Source organism: Lepisosteus oculatus, chromosome 10, assembly GCF_040954835.1.
Source record: "Lepisosteus oculatus isolate fLepOcu1 chromosome 10, fLepOcu1.hap2, whole genome shotgun sequence".
In the NCBI taxonomy this organism is placed as follows: domain Eukaryota; kingdom Metazoa; phylum Chordata; class Actinopteri; order Semionotiformes; family Lepisosteidae; genus Lepisosteus; species Lepisosteus oculatus.
The window spans coordinates 13,063,428-13,082,121 of record NC_090705.1 but is presented as its reverse complement, the minus strand read 5'-3'; the positions used below and the strand labels follow the sequence as shown (position 1 = coordinate 13,082,121).

Here is an 18,694-nt window from a genome sequence, read left to right as displayed (position 1 = left end):
TGAAGAAGTTTGAGTAGGGAAAGTAGCAATATGGCTGAAGAAGATTAACCAAGTATTACAGTATGATGTTCAAGAGAGAGAAGGAAGGTGTGAATTAATATTCTTTTCTGAATAGAAACTAGGATCTTTTTGAGTGCTGTTTTGCATGTTGACAGTCATCCTCACAGACCAGTAGTGTTTCGGGTATAAAAATTAGTGTGGAGGAAAGATCTGCATGCTAAAATTCTTTGACATAATTTGTTTTATAAATCACAGATAAAATCACTAGACATTTCAAAACTACAAAGAAAATTGATGAGCACAATACAATTGCTCTGTATTAAAATTTAAATTGTGAACTACAGAGAACATTTTTAAGACTAGAATCCAAGCTTATTTTGGTAGTGGTAGCAGTTGTAATTGAAACCAACAACCCTATCATGTGGGAAACAGTAAAACTAAATGAGCATAATGTGGCATAAAATTAAATTTTTATCACCAGAGATGCAAACTCAAGTAACACTTTTAAAAGGGAGATAATAATAATTGCATGCTGGAGAGATTTCCTTTATTGTTCTCATTGAAGGCTTTTTTAGTACAACATCCTGATAGACTTTCATATTTCTAAGTGACACTGAAAGGAAAATGCTATTCTTTCATTAGAAAAATACTGTGAAAATATACTAACAATTGGTATTTGTGATTAGCAGTAATGGAGTTAACAGGTACATTAGCATTACAACCTTGCAACCGATCTAATCTATCTCATCCTTCTAACCAGATGTCAGGAGATAAGCAATATTGGACCTGGTTAGTAATGGGCTGGAACATTTACTAGAAAAACTAAGTTGTTTTTGGAAGCGGAGTTGATGGATGAGTAGGTGGTGCTCTCCCATCCTGACCAGAATTTCCTAAACAATGTCCCAACACAGTGATGGGGATAATATGCTTTCAGAGGTCCAAACCTTCAGATAAAATATTAAATATTAAATATCCTGTCTATTTGATCATTAAAAATCCTATTTCACTTTTTGGAGAGAGGAGGCGTGTTAACCTGATATCCAGGCCAAAATTTCACTCTGAACTTCTACAGTATGGCCCTCCTGACAATTCCCCCTCAATTTAATTCCCAAAGCAATTTCCCACTTATGTATACTGTACAGTATCTGATCTACTGTATAATGGGGAGTTGGCACATAATGGCTGCTATGTGATGGGTGCTGCAGTTCAACAGGGAATGAAGCTGGTCTCCTCTTATCTGAAAAGCTCTTTGAGATCCTGTGGGATAAACATAAATGCAAGGAATTATTATTAGTTATAACATTCAATTCACTACCCTTGCACCATGTCTTCTATTAGTCTTTTCTTCACTCTCTAACACACAAACTTGAATATTTCCTTTCATGCAGTATTCAATTAGACAATAGAAAGAATAACAGAAGGTGTACTGATTTCAGATATTAACACATTTTGTTGTTATGATGTTTTTAGCATTTTCACTTAAGAGTAGATGCATACTCTTAAGTGAGTAGATGCATATTTAAGAATTTAAGAATAATAAACGTTATTTTACTAAAAAAGCCATCTTGTTACTGCAACTACTGTCTTTGAAGTCTGTAATAATAAAGTTCATAATCTGTGTTCTGATTTCCGAATACTTTGACGTAAATCTAACTGGATGCCAAACATGGAACTAACTAGGGGCTCCTCAGTGAATCATCAAGTCCTTTGGAGAGCAAGATAAGATCCCATTAGATCCATCTATCCATCCTTCATCAAAACCTAGACGTTATTAGATCATCCATCATCAAGAAGTGACTTTTTCCTTGAAAGGTCTAGCTCTGATCTGGGATCTAAGCATAGGAAACATAAGGTGCAAGGCAGAACTACACCCCAAACAGGGCAACAGTCTGTCACACATATAGACATGCGCACACAGGGACAATTTAGCGATACCAATCAACTTAGTTAGAAAGTCTTGGAAAGATGGAAAAAAGCTTGAGAAAATCCACACAAAAATAAAACATCATACAGACGCCCAGAATCAATCTCAGGGCAGCGAAGCAGCAGTACTAACGGTCATACAGTACAATTATGCCAGTAGTTTAATGAGGGTTATAGCATTGAGCAAGATCCAACAGGGCTTGCAGGGCACTTGTTGGATTCCACTTCTGTCAATAGAAAATGCACCAATTCTCCCCCACCACCAACCTGATGTTTATACCGCTGTGGACATTGTGGGATTTGCAATGTGAAAAGAGACGGGTGTCTAAAAAGTGCACATTGTCTACATCCTACCTTTACTGCTACTTGATTTGTAGTAGCGAGCCAATTTGACTGTCAATGTGAGATGCAAATTTCAGGGCATGAAAAAATAATTGTTGATCACAATTTTAAATTTTTAGTAAAACATAGAACAAGTCAGTTTGAAAATGGTCAACAAGACATTCTTATGTTCCCTGTTCTTTTTGAATTACATATTCAATGAAGGAAAACATGCTCCACAGAAGCACATTCAATTTAGAAAAAAACAAATACATGTAACATTTTCCTTTTTCATTAGAATCCATTATATTTTCCTTAACAGAATTTACTTCAACATAAAAGGATATGATATATGCTAATCATGGCATGTCACTTCCCATCTTTATTGGGGGATTAAAAATATATAGCACTTATATAGATTTAGGTGTTTTTCAGTTCAAGAATAGAACCATAATTAATCAGAAGCAGTGCCGTATGCAGGGAGTTTGCTCAGTACATATTTAAATAATTGAGTTTCAACTTAATTATTTCTGCAGTAATTCAGTGATTAGATTACAGAATACAGATATGTGTTATAATAAAAAAGAAAACTGCAAATGCAGAGTCAAAGAATGTATTCCCAAACAACAGGAATCCTTAACATTTGCTTTTTATTTCTGTTTGGACTGGGATGGGGTGTTCAGAAACTTTACAAAGGCAGGCAACAAACATTTAATTAAGCAGAGTTTTATCAAAGTATCAATTATGCCATATTTCAGTAGAATTCCTAAATAATGAGCTGTACATTTTCTCCCTGAACTCCATTCAAATGTTAAGATACACAGTATCTACAGTTTGCAAAGGTAAAAGCCTTTGAATCTCTAACATGAGAAAATGGTACGATGTTAATTCAATATATAGTGTACATACCCAAAGGTATAAAGAAAATAATGGAAAATCCTCTTCCTTTTGGTCATCCACAAAACGTATTGAGAGGAATGGGTATTCTATTGAAATTAATTATCTTCTGTCACAAAGCTCAAAATGTAAGAAAATGTCTTTCTCCAAAAAGAAATATTAAGCTAGGATTGAGGTTTGTTTGAATAAAAATTAAGCTACAGTACTGCAAATATTTAGCACAAAGCTGTCAGTTTAATGTACAATTTTGAAAACGCACTGGCAGTGCCCCAAAACTGATGATTTCCAATTGGCAGTCCAGTCTACCCCTGTTGTGAGCTTTTCATGAAATCTGCACTCTAAAGCATTTTCAGTAGTCAAGATTTTTTTCAATAAAATGAAGGAACTGCTTCCAAAAGCTTACAAAAAGACAGACAAGTCTATTCAACATCAGAAGACGCTTTTTGTAGTATGGACTTGAATTCAGATGTCTTTTAGAATGCTGAAATATGTTTGAAACAATAAATCTTTCTGGTAAATAAAACCAAAACTGCCATGCTTAACTTGATTTTGCACATCCTTTATCTTTAATGCCAAATTAAAAAAAAGCAGCTTTTTCACCGTGTAAGGCACACATACAAAAGTGTCAACCACATACTTAGAGGAAATCAAATAAATACTTAAATGTGTTGTACAAAGTCATATTATAGATCTTTATAACCACAAATTCACACATTGCATAATCTAAATTAGTAAGATATTATATTTAAATATACTATATACTGTATGTTAGGTACATATAAAATATACCCAATATAGAGTAACATTAATATTTAAATACTCATAGAATTTTTTTTTATCTTAAAAGTGCTATATCCTAAAGACATTCCATAATAACATACAGTGTATAAAGTATGTACATTATATCCATCCATTTTTTGTCTTGTTTTGGTGAGGGCCATACAGTATATATTATTTGGACATAAATCTTGAGAGGGACACATATAGTTTAGAGTAACTCATGTCCTTTAAAAGGGGGATTATCTGTTTATTACAATGCATAAAGCATGTTTATAAGAAATGCAAAGATTATTGTCAAAGCAATGTAAAACGTAACAAAACGAAAGGAGGTCATTGTCAAAACACGTCTTTTGCATCATCACAACTCCTTTGAAGGTTTTTCTCCTTTTTTGTCAGAATTAATATTCAATGGATTTGTAAAAAAATGATTTACATTTTCTGTAAGAATCTGTTTTCATTCTTAACACAGTGGGAGATAAACAGCTTGAAATCACTTTGACAGTCTGTGTTACTCTATCACATACCACAGGGGATTTTAATTTCAACCTGTGAAATTGTAATTGCTTCTCTAGGAAAAGCTAAAGGATTGTGGGTAATTGTCATGGTAAAACTCATGGTTGTGTCAGGGCTGCCATATCAGATTTTTTTTCCTTTAGCTGCTTCTGTTCAAGGATCAGGATAGTTCTCTGTGTGAGACACAGTATGGAGGACTGACAATAAATTAACTAGCACTGTCAGATGGTTAGCAGAGCTCTGGCAAACTAAATGACAAAATAAAATGAAACCACTTTGGGGCATCTCCTAAGTTGTTATTTTCAGTGGTTTTTTTTTGTTTACTGTGAGATGGTTTCATAAATAACTTTAATTGCTTTTTCATGTTTAGCCTCCTGCTTGGAGAACCAACACTGCACTCCTGTATGTGCTGCTGAAGTGATTCCAAAAGCAAAATTTGAACTGTCACTAATTAACCACAATGATATGAAATTATAACTCATTCCAGACCTCTTCCACTCATCTCTGAAACTCCTAAGAGGCCTGATGCTGGAGTGCACTTGCAATGAAACACTGTCATAGAAATTGTTATTACTTCAAGTCTATATCAATTCCTCAGAGAGAGAGACTGACAGCTCTACGCAGGGACCATGAGGTTTTTGGCAACATTTGATAACAAAATGTCAACCTGTGTAGTAGCAAGACATATTACTACACTTAGAATTAAGTGTTATTAAAGATTTCTAATATTCTGTCTGTTGCCTTGTCAAAGCAGTTTGGGCCTCTGTGTAAAAGCAGAGAAATGCAGCTGAAAAGGGGCCTATTTGATAAGAAACATCTCTCAGGTCGGGAAGCTGTGTACCTCCTGAAACAGCTTCGTGAAGTTACCCCCCCAACAAACAGCACAATGATGAAACCTCTGCATTCATTAGTGCTGAGTTTGTGCTGTTGAAAGTAGCGTTTGGGCTACTTTTGTTTCTGAGATATAGCTCCTTATTCTTTGGGAGGCGTGACATCACTCAGTCCATCTACAACGGCTAAGAGGAACTGAACTGGTCTGATTCGTTAGTGCTACATTTGTGCAAGTTTGTACCATTGAAAGTAGCTTCCCAGCTGCTTTCGTTCCCGAGATATATCGCCTTATATTTCGGGGAATTACCAGACCATGTACAGTGACCCTGACCGCTAGTAATACTGCCTGGAAACCACTCAATTTCAAGGTCTGCAATTGTGTTTCTCTGTTTACCCGGGGCGGGGGGGCGGGGGCGGGTGCTGTTTGATTTTGCATTTAATATAATTATTTTCTGTGTGTATGTGTGGTCAGGAAAATAGAATGTTTCTAATATCATACCGTAATCACAAGAGTTGCAGGTTTTGCCTAAAAAAGCAAACAATTGCATTTTCTTGAAAAGGCTTTGAATAGCACATCTTGTAGCTATGCCAATAATTTTTTTTACATCTGAAGAGGAAGTAATAAGTTAGCCATTATGTTCTTTTTAAATAAATAGGCAAACTGAAGGAAGGACGTTTAAAGATTGAACCCATCTTTTGAGCCACATACTTAAAAAGGTTAGAATTAGTAACTTCCTGTATTAAAAAAACATTCCGGTACGATCTATTTCATGCAAAGAAATATGTAAACATGGAAAAAAAAGTACCAGGAAATTGATTTTTTAAGGGGGACTATAAACTTAGCTTTGCTAGATCTGCAAAATAACATTGGAAGGTCTACCGTCTCACACATATGGACCTCAGAAATATTTGAAAATATACCTTCATGTCCAAAGACACAGATAAAACTGCCTTTGTTAAGTCTTCATATTTCTGCAAGCTGAAATTGTGTTTTGCAGTGTGCAATGTAATGAGCAAGGACTTGTTTGCTGCCAGGCGGGCAGAACACAGTGACACCTCTTAATTTGAAGGTCTCCTCATTTAATTCCAAGTTGTGTAGAAAATCTGAAAGTCGACCTTGAAAGATATTTTGTGTCAAGATAGTGCTAACTTCAGGACTCAGTCAATCTCCCATGTCACAATCAATGTAAAGATCCAGTTGTCAAGCTGTGCTCTACAGTCCCATTACACTGGATGCGTTTTAATAGAGATGGGTCATGCAATTGCATTTCTACTGGAAAAAAAAGCACAAACGATGAAACACACTGTATTCGTTAATGCTCCATTTGTGCTGGCTTTTGCCATTGAAATTAGTGTTTGTGCTTTTCATTTTCGAGATATAGTGCCTTGGTTTTTTTCAGGTAATGATGTGACTGTTTACAAGGAAGTTAACGTGTAGAAACACAAATGACAAATGGCTCTTTGAGTATAAAACTTTTTTGTTCACATTATAAGTCTTGAGAGTTGAGATATTATTCCAAACACAAGTTATGGTTTAGTTGATGGTAGTAAATACATATTTACTTGATGTGAGAATATAAATGTGATTTAGCTAGTAGGTAAAATATAGCGTTATAATCAACATTTTAGGTTTGATGTCATTACCTTTCATCTTGGTAGTCCTTGAGTGACTGATCAACCTGTTGTATCACAGCTGATCGATAAACAGATATATTCTGTTTCTTGGTTTGTTATACAGTACATGTTTTGGTGTCATATCAATAAATTGTATGTTATATATTTAGTCATTGTGTGAGAGACAAAGCACTCTTGCAATTTATTGTTCCAATTTATAATTGTTACAGTAATTAAAAACCCTTTTATCACTGCATAGGAAAGGTAATCTTAAAACAAGCTATCATGGTATTAACTTTGTCTGAGATTCTGTAGCTTGAGCTACAGTATATATATTATGGATCTAAATATTAATTTATGTCAATCAACAATGCTACACAAGAGTTACATCTTCAATTATTGTTCATGTGACCAAAGAGAAGGCAACTAACCTTAAAACATTCTAGTTAACAGGTAGATCCCCTGTGGTGTGTGGTAATTGGTGGGGACAGATGACTGACACAGTATGTTTTGGGAGACAGGGAGTTGTTAAAAATGGATGTTGCCTAAGATTCCCCTGCCGTACCAGTTGATGAGAAGCCATTATGGACATCTCTTATTTAGTGCCATTAAAACAGAGGAAAAGTGTCAGATCTGAAACACTTTGACAGCCCATCAATGTAAATGCTGACAAGCTACATCATTGATGCCTTTCATCACACTACTTCTAAACCTACAGTTTAGTATACAGAACAAAAATAAAATATTAGAAACAAGATGGCAGTAGCTAAGTAATCCATGCAGATTTGCTTTAATTGTACTAGAGGTATACAGTATGTATGGATAGGGTGAACCTATATTTGCTATTTATGATGATGGGATGAAGAGTACAATGTCAAGAGAGTGATACTGAGGATAAAGTTAGGATTACAAAAAAAAAACTAAATTATCCTATTCTGCTTTACAGGAATGCATGAGTGTAATCATGATCATTACACCTCACCTTTGGTTATTTGTGCCATTATTTTTGTTAAAGAAGATTTATAGAAGTATTAGTAATGTCCAATAACTAATGAAGGCACAAATTTATTTTTACCACATTGACAATGTGATGAATTCAAAATAAGCAAAGATCAAAATCCAAACTACAACACTTCCAGCATAATTGAACATTTGCATATACATTATAATACAGTCTCACAGTCAAAGTCAAGAGGTAGTGACAAACATGTAGGGTTTTAATTTTGCTGTTATTTACAATTTTTACAAACAAGTCAAAAGTTATACAAACCTGGTGTTCTAGCACAAATTGTTAAGTCAGCTGTAATGTCATCTGGTGCAGCAGTATTTTCTGCAGCTAGAGTCTTCACAAGGTTTTATTCACACATTTAATTGATAAATGAGGTCGCACTCTATGGCTAGAAAAGGGAGTTTTACAGTATGTGCTACTAATCCTTGAAATCTCCCGGTTCACTTCTGAGAGTAGCCATTACCGATCAAGACTAGCTGTGCCATTAATTTTTTAATAGGGCTTAAGTTAATTACTAGCTGACAGTGGCCAGTAGTTCCCTTGGGAATAACTATAATTGGCATTAGTCAATAGGGAATCCTCAATGACACCTATCCTGACCAGGCTGCACAAATGTGGTGTCCATCCTCTATAAATGGTACCAGTGCTTTTCAAGGTGAGCTTCAAGCTCTTCAAGAAGATATTTGTGATGACATGCCATGCTTGTGTACAAAATCAAAGTATATGGACCACAAATAAGGTGCTAATCTAATCTTGAGGGTATAAGAAGACAAAATAATCAGGGACCCAATTTTAAAGGGAAAAACCAGTTAATTTCAGTCATGAATTATACTTTTTATAGATTTAATGAACCCCTGATGTCTTCAAATACTCATCTGCCATATTTTTTCCATCCAAATGGCTAATGCAAAGAGTTCTCTAAGCTTTGTAAAAGAATTTGATGTGGGAAAATGAGTCTCCTTAGATGCGCTGAACTACGAAGACCTCTGAAGCCTGTGTTTGATAAACCCCTACTCATTTTGCCAAAGATCATTTAATCTGAAAATGTAATTTAATGTTACTGGAAACATTCATGACACTCCCACAGTCTGTAGTCTTGGATCAGAAGAATGACTAAAGCAGTTCCACAATGAATCAAGGAAATGTTCTAAGATAGCTCTTGTGATTGAATGACACAGCTATCACTGTTCTTTACAGGTCAGTAGTTATAAAACGATTATCGAACAAATTAGGTAGGTTTGAATTGAAATGAAATGCTTCAGAAAGCATTTGGTTTTGTAGAGCCTAATTTTTCTGTCATTGACAGGTCCTCAGAAAGATATGTGACTTAAAATTAATCCTTTCTTGAAGGTAAAAAATGTAAACCTCCTATGTCAGAATATCTGTGAATCCATCATTTACTATAATATGTTATAATATTATAAAAATGAGATCGATATTGGATTGGAATCTTTCTGAAATATTATTTTAATGTGCATTGTTTATCTGTTACACAGTACTTAAGCTGAAGGATATTACCATGTGTTGAATTAAGTTTTTAGTGTTGAAGCTAAATAATACCACCAATAAGTATTTTTCTGAAAAATCCAGTATATAGTGTAGCAAGATTTTATAAAATCTGTATTTGCCAATAATCAATTTAAATATTTTCAATTAAAATCATCAATTTAAATTCTCTTAGCTCTTGCCTCTGACCCTATCACCAAAGTTAGTTAACTGTTTGCAGTGTTTGCAGACCCTTACTGTTAACATTAAAAGCTCACAGGCACTTGCATAGACACAGTGGTTGCTATTACATGGCAAGCAGAAGATTCAACTAATTTTGAGCCATATTTTGGTCCAGGTCACAGCCCAGTTTAAACCAGCAATGCCTGGAATACAGTATTCAACTTGTACTCTGTACTCAACCTGCACTCTGAATTAGTAACCTTACTAATTCGTTAATTTACTGTTCACTCAGTGTAAATGAAAACTTTTTAACCAAGGTGATGCCTAAAATGCAGGGTCATTCTTGTGCGGAATTTGAGGGCAGAGCCCTGTATACTTACAGTGTTTATGATTTCCATTGTACTCCTATGTTTCTTGGTAAGAAGGGCGACTCAGCATGGAAAACATGTACTTTAGGTACATATAATTTTCCCTTGTTGCCTCATTCCTAATTTTACAGGCAGAATTGGATGGGTGCTTTAGCATCTTATCTTGAACACTTGGAATTTCTGCTGAATTGTACTTAAATTATTCAAAAGGTAAAAACTATTTTATATACAGTAGTGTGTATCCTTATCATCTAAATACAGAGCAAACCCATAGATGTGAGTCTATGTAAATATAAGTACTTTCAACTGCAATTCTAAAAACATGACTTATTCGTTGAGAAGGAGACTCAAACTCTTATTTTCTTCCTTAACCAGCTAACATATATGCTGGTAATTGCTGGCATCAAATCAATGCATCCAATACAGGCAATCTGTCCAACTCTGGCTTTTTAGATTTTGGGCTGCTGAACGACAACAGATGAGTGTGTGCAAGTTAGATAATGCTGCAGCTATGATAAATCGAGACATATGGGATACTCGACTGAGTGAGAAAGCACTCGCATGAAAAAGCTATGCATATATTGCAACTGAATGCTAACTAATACCCCCTGGGTCATTTACTGCATTATAAAAAAACGAATGCTCATATTAAAGCATTTTATAAGGATAGAAACTTCAAGTACTTATTTACGGTTTTTGACATTTGGATCATTTCTGAAATAGTTTTTTGCAGAGTTCTAGTAAATGATTATCTTATGGGTGTACTCTTTTCTAAGCCTTTAATGTACTAATTACAAGTGATTATTAATACTTGGAATAATGTAAATTATAATTAATTAAAACTTTTGCCTCATTTTTTTCATATGCACAGAAAATTGCAAAGTGGTTTAAACCAAACATCATGTTTAAATCTTTTATTTTTTATTCCTTTTTTTATAAGTGAACCCCCTTAAATAAATACAGATAAAAAACTCAATGATCATCTTAAATTTAAGCTTTTGAAAAATGATATCTTCAGATGTTTTTCAGATATTTCCACTTTAAAATAGAGGATCAAAGTGCAGGTCTAAGATGCTGTAGCCCGATGCCCTTGATTAATTTGTAGTGCTCATGAAAGCACACAAAACAAAATCTTTAACACGTAAGACACACAGATGACAAAAACAAAGTATGATTTTCTAAAATTAGAATACTGTTTCAATTTAATCCATTCTTTAAGCAGATATGTCAACAGAGAACAAATTTTCATTTTGCACAACCTTTTTGGAAAATAAAAGATTATACTGCAAGGTCTTTTCAACAGCAAATCAAAGAACAATACCTTGTTCAGGGATACAACAGTAGTTTTCCCACCAATGATTTAAATATGATGGCCCTCTCTGAAGATTAAAATCCTTAACATTACTGCACACTAGTGCCCAGATGTACATAAAATGCAAAAAAGGCTTTAATGTTTTGTAAAAGGGACACCTGGATAAATCTGGGCCTATGTTTTCAATCAGAAATAAACAAAGCATCTGATAAAGTAATTAAAATCTAAGATTCTTTTTCAACATTCGGTAAATACAGGTATGGGTTTTTGCTTAAGTATTATTATACTTTAGAAATAATCATGCTTAAGACTGAATGACTCACAATGTGTGTTTAAAGCACTAGTTCATTGCCAACTGCAAGGTTGAAAGAAGAAAACTATAAATTAAACCGAAGAAAATATTCAAGTGAAATAGCATTGAGTAAAACATGTATAGTGCTACAGATTAAAAAAACAAACAATTTTAGTAGTTTCAATCATCAAAAAGCTGTGAAAACAGTACACAACATGCAACCGTTAGATAAATAAAAAGCTTAATCATTGCTTCCTTAATTTTCATTTTATTCAAAGAAGACATGTAGATGTATCTTAATTTACAAGGACAGATTCTTCCTCTTTGTATTATTTGTATTTTTGTAATTTTACAGTAACATAAACTATTCAAGGTTAATTATATAGTTAAAAGGAAGTTATTGAAAGGAACTTCACTATAGTTTTATGCAAGACAATAAAACTTCACCTCATAATAGGTTGTATAGAACTGGCAGTATTTGTACAATGATGGTAGGTTGCCTAAATGTTTCTACTTCTGGAAGCAAAAAAAATACCAAGCGAACAATATGCAAATTCATATAACACACTTCACACAAATAATAAACTTACTAGTAATCCTCCTTTTTGTCCCATTTCTATTTAACAATTCCCCTTTGACTGTGTTTCCAGAGAAAAACATATGTTTATCTTAACATGGGTCTGATATTTATTAAACTGCCAATCAGACACCTTCTCCTCACTGCTCATGATGGTATATAAAATCTCTACGCCTGTCACTCAAAGATATTTTCAGAACTACAAAATGTAGGAAGGATACAGATTAATTTATTGTACTGTCCCACAAGACAAGCAGTATTATGGAGAAGAGTTTAGAGAGCTGGGCTCTTGACAGGAGGACCCGGTGGTTCTGGGTCTGGGTGGGATGTTGCTGTGTCACCCTTGAGCAAGACACTTAACGGATTATCCTCCAATTCATTCTCCAGGTCATTATATAAATAAGAATTTGTGCTCAATTGGCTTTTAGTGCCCTCCAGTTGCATTCATACTCCCAGAAAAATAGGTATGAAAACATCACAGAACAGAATGAGTTACAGATGGTATAATATATCTAACAATTCTAAAAATATTATACTGCAATCACAATAGCATTGCATTTTAAATATGTAATTTCAAGAAAAAACAAGGGTCATGTTGATTTACAACTCAGTGTTTCTTTACGTAAAATCAAACAAAAAATAGGCCTATAGTAATAAATTACCCTTTTGTTTGCAATAAAAGCTTCTGAAACTATATTGAAGCATCCAAGACTTTCCTACTTCCCTTGGGGTATAAAAGCAGGTAACACATGGAAGGCATTCAGACGTGGCATGAATCATCATGGTAAAAGTCAGAGAGCTCTCTGAAGACAGCGGGAAAATGGTTATCTACTGTCACAAGTTAAAACAATACACGAAAAGATGAATCTACCTCTTTCTACTGAAGTGTCCATTATTAAAAAAATGAGGGTTACTGGTTGGCATCCTTGGTGCCACAGAAATGGAAATTGAGCTATTTGATTTACTGCATTATTGTTATGTTTGGCATATAAATGATTAATCTTATAATGTGAAAATACTCATGCCCACTGTGAAATATAGCTGTAGGTTTGTTTTGCAATTGTGTTGCATCCAAGGTTCAAAGAACCCTTTTTAAAACAAGTGAATAATGTCCTTCAACATATACCAGTACATTCTGTCCAAACACCTGCTTCCATGTGCTAATAACAGCATAAGAAATGCTTGATCAACAAATAAAAAATAATAATTTCCCCAAAATAACTGACCATCTCCAGATTTCCATCTAATTGAACACTTGTATTAACATTAACTCAAGAAGGCACTGTTAATAACAGAAACTAAAGGATCTAGAGAAATACTTATCTGGAGAACTGGCCAAAATGTTCCCCATCAGAAATGTCAAAACCTCTACAATACTACAAATTACAGAAGGCATCTTTTCATTGTAAATTCTGCGAGAGGAGGATTTACTGTACACACTTCTAACTACAGGGGTGTGAATAAATGTGACATTTGTATTTTCTGTATGCAAATTAATCATTTATGACAAATATGAGTTTTCTCTGTGCAATTCCATTAAACTTACAGAATTACTTTTTTATTATTTTCAGGCATAAGACCTTATTCTATCTATACATTTTATGGAATATTAATTTAAAATACTTAATTTTTTTTGTAATAGAAATACGTTTTCAAATTATTTTCTTCCATTTACTTTTTTCCCTGAATGTCTCTTATTACCAAATCCTCTTCTCAGTGAAACAATGAAACAAGTTTTCTCCATGAGATTTTCTACCAATTTTGATTATTGAATGCTACAGTAGCACAATGATCATTAGACATTTTTCCCAGACCTTTACTGATATGACTCACTGGGGGAATGTAGTTAGCCAGTAGAAATATGTATAAACTCATACTGTTGGCGGACAACAGCTACTTAAAAAATAATTTTATTTAGTGAGGCTATCAGTGCAAGTTTAAAAAACCTAAATAAAAACGTTTTTACAATGAATGCATGTGTCCAACGTACAATGAATGAGTGATTTTTTTTTACTGATTGTTGAAGCTTTTCATAAACAAAGGCTTTACTAATATTACTATTACTGTGAATATTACTGTGAACTGGTTAAAAACTGACCGTTTTTGTTCTTTAAATAGGCAAAGCTTCCCCAGGAGAACATTTACAGACAAAACGTCTTCTGAAGACCTTCCATAAACTTTGACATTAAATCTATTGGGACTTATTTTTGGTTAGTACTACTAAAACACATGTAAAGAAAACAATTTATAGTGTAGACATTCAGGGAGTGACACCAGGTAAAATGCCCATAGTTAGTCATGTTAATGTGTCTTGCTTGTCTTTGGTTAAATTTATTCAGAATTGTGACCTTGATATATTGGTTGGTTGTTCAGTGCTGTCAATGGTGACAGTCTATGATTCATCACGCTACAATTTTTCTTGTAGGTTCTCATGATTCGTAACACTGTACACATTAATCTCATTCTTTTTTTTTAGTTAGAGGTTACAGTTATACTCTAGGGTGAAGGTAACCTGTAGAATACTTTGGACAAAAGGTTAGAGTGATCACAACAACAAATGTAGTTGTTGACTGCGATTACCAGTCTGAGCTTGTGATCCATTAGTAGCTTTTCTTTGTGCATTGATAAATTTTATCCAGTATAATACAAAGATCTTTAGCCTTGACAAATATTGTTTATCTGCTTTAAAAGTGTTTTTTTTTTATAGAATACAGCATTAATCAAATGCTTAGTTATAATAATATAAAAGAAGTCATAGCATTAGAATGGATGAAATATTTGACTTAACTCTGGGGAAAAAGCTGTGTTAGGTAAAAGAGAAATGCTGAAGACATTTACAAGCTACAGGAACGGTTGAATCCTAGACACAAATTATACACATCAGTCACTCAATAGCTATACTGTACATACTGAAGAAAGAAGCAATGATACATGACAGACATAAAATATAGTGGAATACCCAAGAAATATACTGTGGATACTTAATGAAGCAGAATTGTATGTAAAACATGAATATATAATGAAATCAGAATGCTATCTATGAATCTGATTTTGTAATATTACAATCAAGTTATAACAATGTTCTCATTTGAAAGATTATATACACAATACAGAAATACACAGTTCAATTCTAGAATGCAGTTACAACTCTGCTTTTCTATCCTTCTATAAGTTCAGAAAGAAATTTCTTGCACAAAAAATAGTTTCTTCTTTAAAACAAATATATATATAATTTTCTGACAATTGCCTAAAATATATATTGTACATAACAGATCTTTTGAATTCATTCAGAAACTAGAAATAAAACTTGTCAGTTTTGCAGGGTTTCTGGGATGGAAGAAAACATGTCATCAGAAATGTGTGTCCCACCAACCTAGGTATTGTATTTCCACCAAATTGCAACTGCTTGTTTACAGGCACAGAGACACATATAAACACATCCAAGCTGACAGAAAGACATACACATGCACAATGTAACATACACAAATTGTCACAAATATTATACATCCAGTTCCCATATAGGAGACATAACTACAAACAGACTGAAATAAAAAGAAAATAACCACCCCCCTTCTTGCATCAGTACTGCAAGCAGAGCATTCTATAAAGATTACTCCTGACATAAAAAAAAGATTGAGAAGAATATATTTTATTAAGGTTTCTTATGCAGTGAACAACAAGGAAAAAATAACACAGGAGAAACAAAGCAGGTGTTGTAGAATCCTGGAAATAAAATCCCTGACTTTTAAAATGAAATCCTATACAGATAAAAGCATACATGTTTCAATGCTAGACTGATGTTATAACAGATTTTTTAAAAATAAATCGATGGCATGATTTAAAAAAAAACAAGAGGTAGCAAACACTGCTTAATAAACTGTTTGCAACACTTACAGAACAGTAATATCATTTTATCTCAAAGTCCTTGTAACCCTTCATTTATTACATTAAAAAAGTAAACATAAGTTTTAGGGCTTAAAAAAAAAAATTCTGAACAAAAGCATTATTCACCTGCTTTGAGCTCCATTTATGAAATTATCCAGACTTGACAAACCAAAAATGTTACCATCCTAGCAATGCTGGAAGCATATTTCTCTGTGGGCAAATTTCTCAGCTTTTTATTTTAATATAATTTTTCCATTGCATAGGCTACAATCACTGCAAACACAGCCAGTCCCACAGACACCAGCTTTAGGCCAAATCCACTCAGTGTCCATGTCTGACAGAGAAGCTCTGGAGAATGCAGGTCTGGCTTACTATTGCTGCTATTTTGACGGAGAGTTGTGAACTCCTGTTTAAGAAACAAAATAACATTGATTAGGAGAAATTTACATGGGCTCGTACAAAATATAGCACTGAGGGTTCAAGAATTTCCAAGAACAGGAGAAGCGATTTCAGGTCAGGAACTAAGACATGATAATTATAGTAAAATCATGTAACTCCTGGAATTAGACTGAAACACTGAATGTCACTCATATGTTAAATATCAAGATATGGTATGGATTTGAGTTGATGGGGAGAGAAAAACAGAAAACATTTTTTGAAAAAAAAACATTTATCAAATTTAATAGCATATATAATTACTCTTTATAAAAGTCTACATATTTTTCGACATTTATAATTCTAGCTTTGCCACCTTCAAGGGTGACCGTATCAGATACCCAGAAGCAAAACAACAAGGCTGGATTTGGACAGTGAAGTCAGACCTCCAAGAGCAACCAGGGTTATGCACTTTAGTGATGGAAAAATGGGTCCCACCTAAATATAAAGCTCTGTGGAATCATTTAAACGAAAATCACTAAACAAATGGAAGTATTACTAATTTTTAGTAACAAGACAAATGTATTCAAATTCTGTACAGAGATTTAAAACTCTTTTTCTCCTGTGAATCAATTATGTCATGTACTGTAGATTTGCAAGGCTTAAAACTGAAAGGAACTAGTAAATGACAAATAAGGAATTGTACAATTGTTAACTACATTTATTTCTTAGGTAAATAAGTCTCCTACATTTTCCCCAACAGGTTCTAAATGACCAGAATATTGATTATGCAATAAGAAGATGACTCACTTAAAATAAAACTGCCATTTCAGGAACTAATACAATTTTCTAATGGGTTTAAGGTATTATTGGTTAAGTAGCACTAGAGGGGTGTTCCTTTTATCGGCAAAGCAGAGATTGTGAACCCAGTGATATATCCACTATACAGCATTAGTGCTCCTAATATCAGCCAAATACCAAACTGAATGGATATTTTACGCCTAAAAACTGGAGGTACCTTCTCTACAGGCAATAGTAATTTTGTAAAAGACTGACATTTTTTACCTTTAAGTTTTTTACCTTTATCTGCATTACCTCACCATGTCATCTACTTTAAAAATTTAAATAAGTGTCATTACTGTCATAACAGCTTAAATTTAATCGTAAAAGTAAAAACTAGAAGATATTAAAAATCAGTTTAACCAACTCTTAGACACCTTGATAGATCTCTTCCGATAGCCATGGGGAAATTTCTATTTTAAACTGTGTGTGTGTTGCAGGAAGGCCTGCTTTTTATGATTGTCTTTCATTTATGATAGATTTTGAAGACTTTGTGACCATGCTCACTCATCTTACTTTCTTTTTGACTTTTTCTTTCTCCTTACCAGCATTCATTCTTTCATGCCTAAAGCCTTTTATTCTCCTGTGCTTTTTCTTTCCTCTTTTTCTTTCTTGAAATTCAGTCCCTTCCGTGGCTGGTGTAATTGATACAGCTCAAATGGCCCTGTTTGTACTTGGTAACCCCCTTCCTCCTTTACATGTTAAAGAACCCTCTCTCCCTACCCACAACACTTGTCTTGATCACTCATATCAAAGAGCTCACTATTGAACCTGTCTCAATGCGCTAAGAAGGCAAGACAAACGAAGTCTACAGTCTGATCGTTCAAGTCGAAGATGAGATGAGCAGAGGGAAGAAGTGAAGATGGGGGAGGGGGCTCTGCAACATTTAAGCTTTAGCATTAAATAATGTCAAAATACTTCAAAATATAGGTGTAGCTTAAAGTGACAGTGCAAATATTGTATCTATTAATAAATTTAAACTTTAAGAAAACTTTAACCTTTAGTGAGTTGTTTTCACTAAGTCTTGTGCATTTTTGCTGTCACTAGATCACTATTTTAACACTTTCTATCCCTCATACATTAGGTCACGAAATTGGAGAAAAAGCATTACAGTTTCCCATTAAACTAGGCATATTTCATGTCTAGGAGTAAAAACAAAAACATTGGCATGATTTGAGTAGGATGGAACTACGGGATTACTTCAAGAGGTTCATGAGGTTCAGTTGGAGCTAGTTGAAAGATGAGAAAATAAAATAAAAAATAATTTAATTGAAACTAAAGCTTTGAAATTTAAGGCTTAGCAGACTAAATTCTTAAATCTGACATTTCAAAACTTATGTGTAGGTGCCTGATGCAATACTTCTTGTTATTTAAAGAACAGTTGAAATGCCGCATTACCCGTACGTAAGACAGAGTGAACTTCGAGTAAATTGTAGCAGACTTCTCAGTGACAACCTGGCAGAGCATTATCTTCTATACCTTTCCAAAC

The 18,694-nt window shown here is 33.9% G+C and overlaps 1 protein-coding gene across 2 annotated transcripts in view; it reads right to left on the bottom strand.

Moving 5' to 3' along the window:
* Positions 1-953: 953 nt before the first annotated feature.
* cdkal1 (CDK5 regulatory subunit associated protein 1-like 1) overlaps positions 954-18,694 on the bottom strand; it is a 417,958-nt gene continuing 400,217 nt past the window's right edge. Inside the window, exon 15 of one of the 2 annotated variants that reach the window (XM_015357729.2) lies at positions 954-1,257. In XM_015357729.2, the coding sequence (XP_015213215.1) occupies positions 1,234-1,257 (24 nt within the window). In that variant the 3' untranslated portion in view covers positions 954-1,233. Of the gene's footprint in view, positions 1,258-11,095; positions 16,397-18,694 lie in introns of those variants that run through there. The other variant, XM_015357728.2, reaches the window with a different exon arrangement.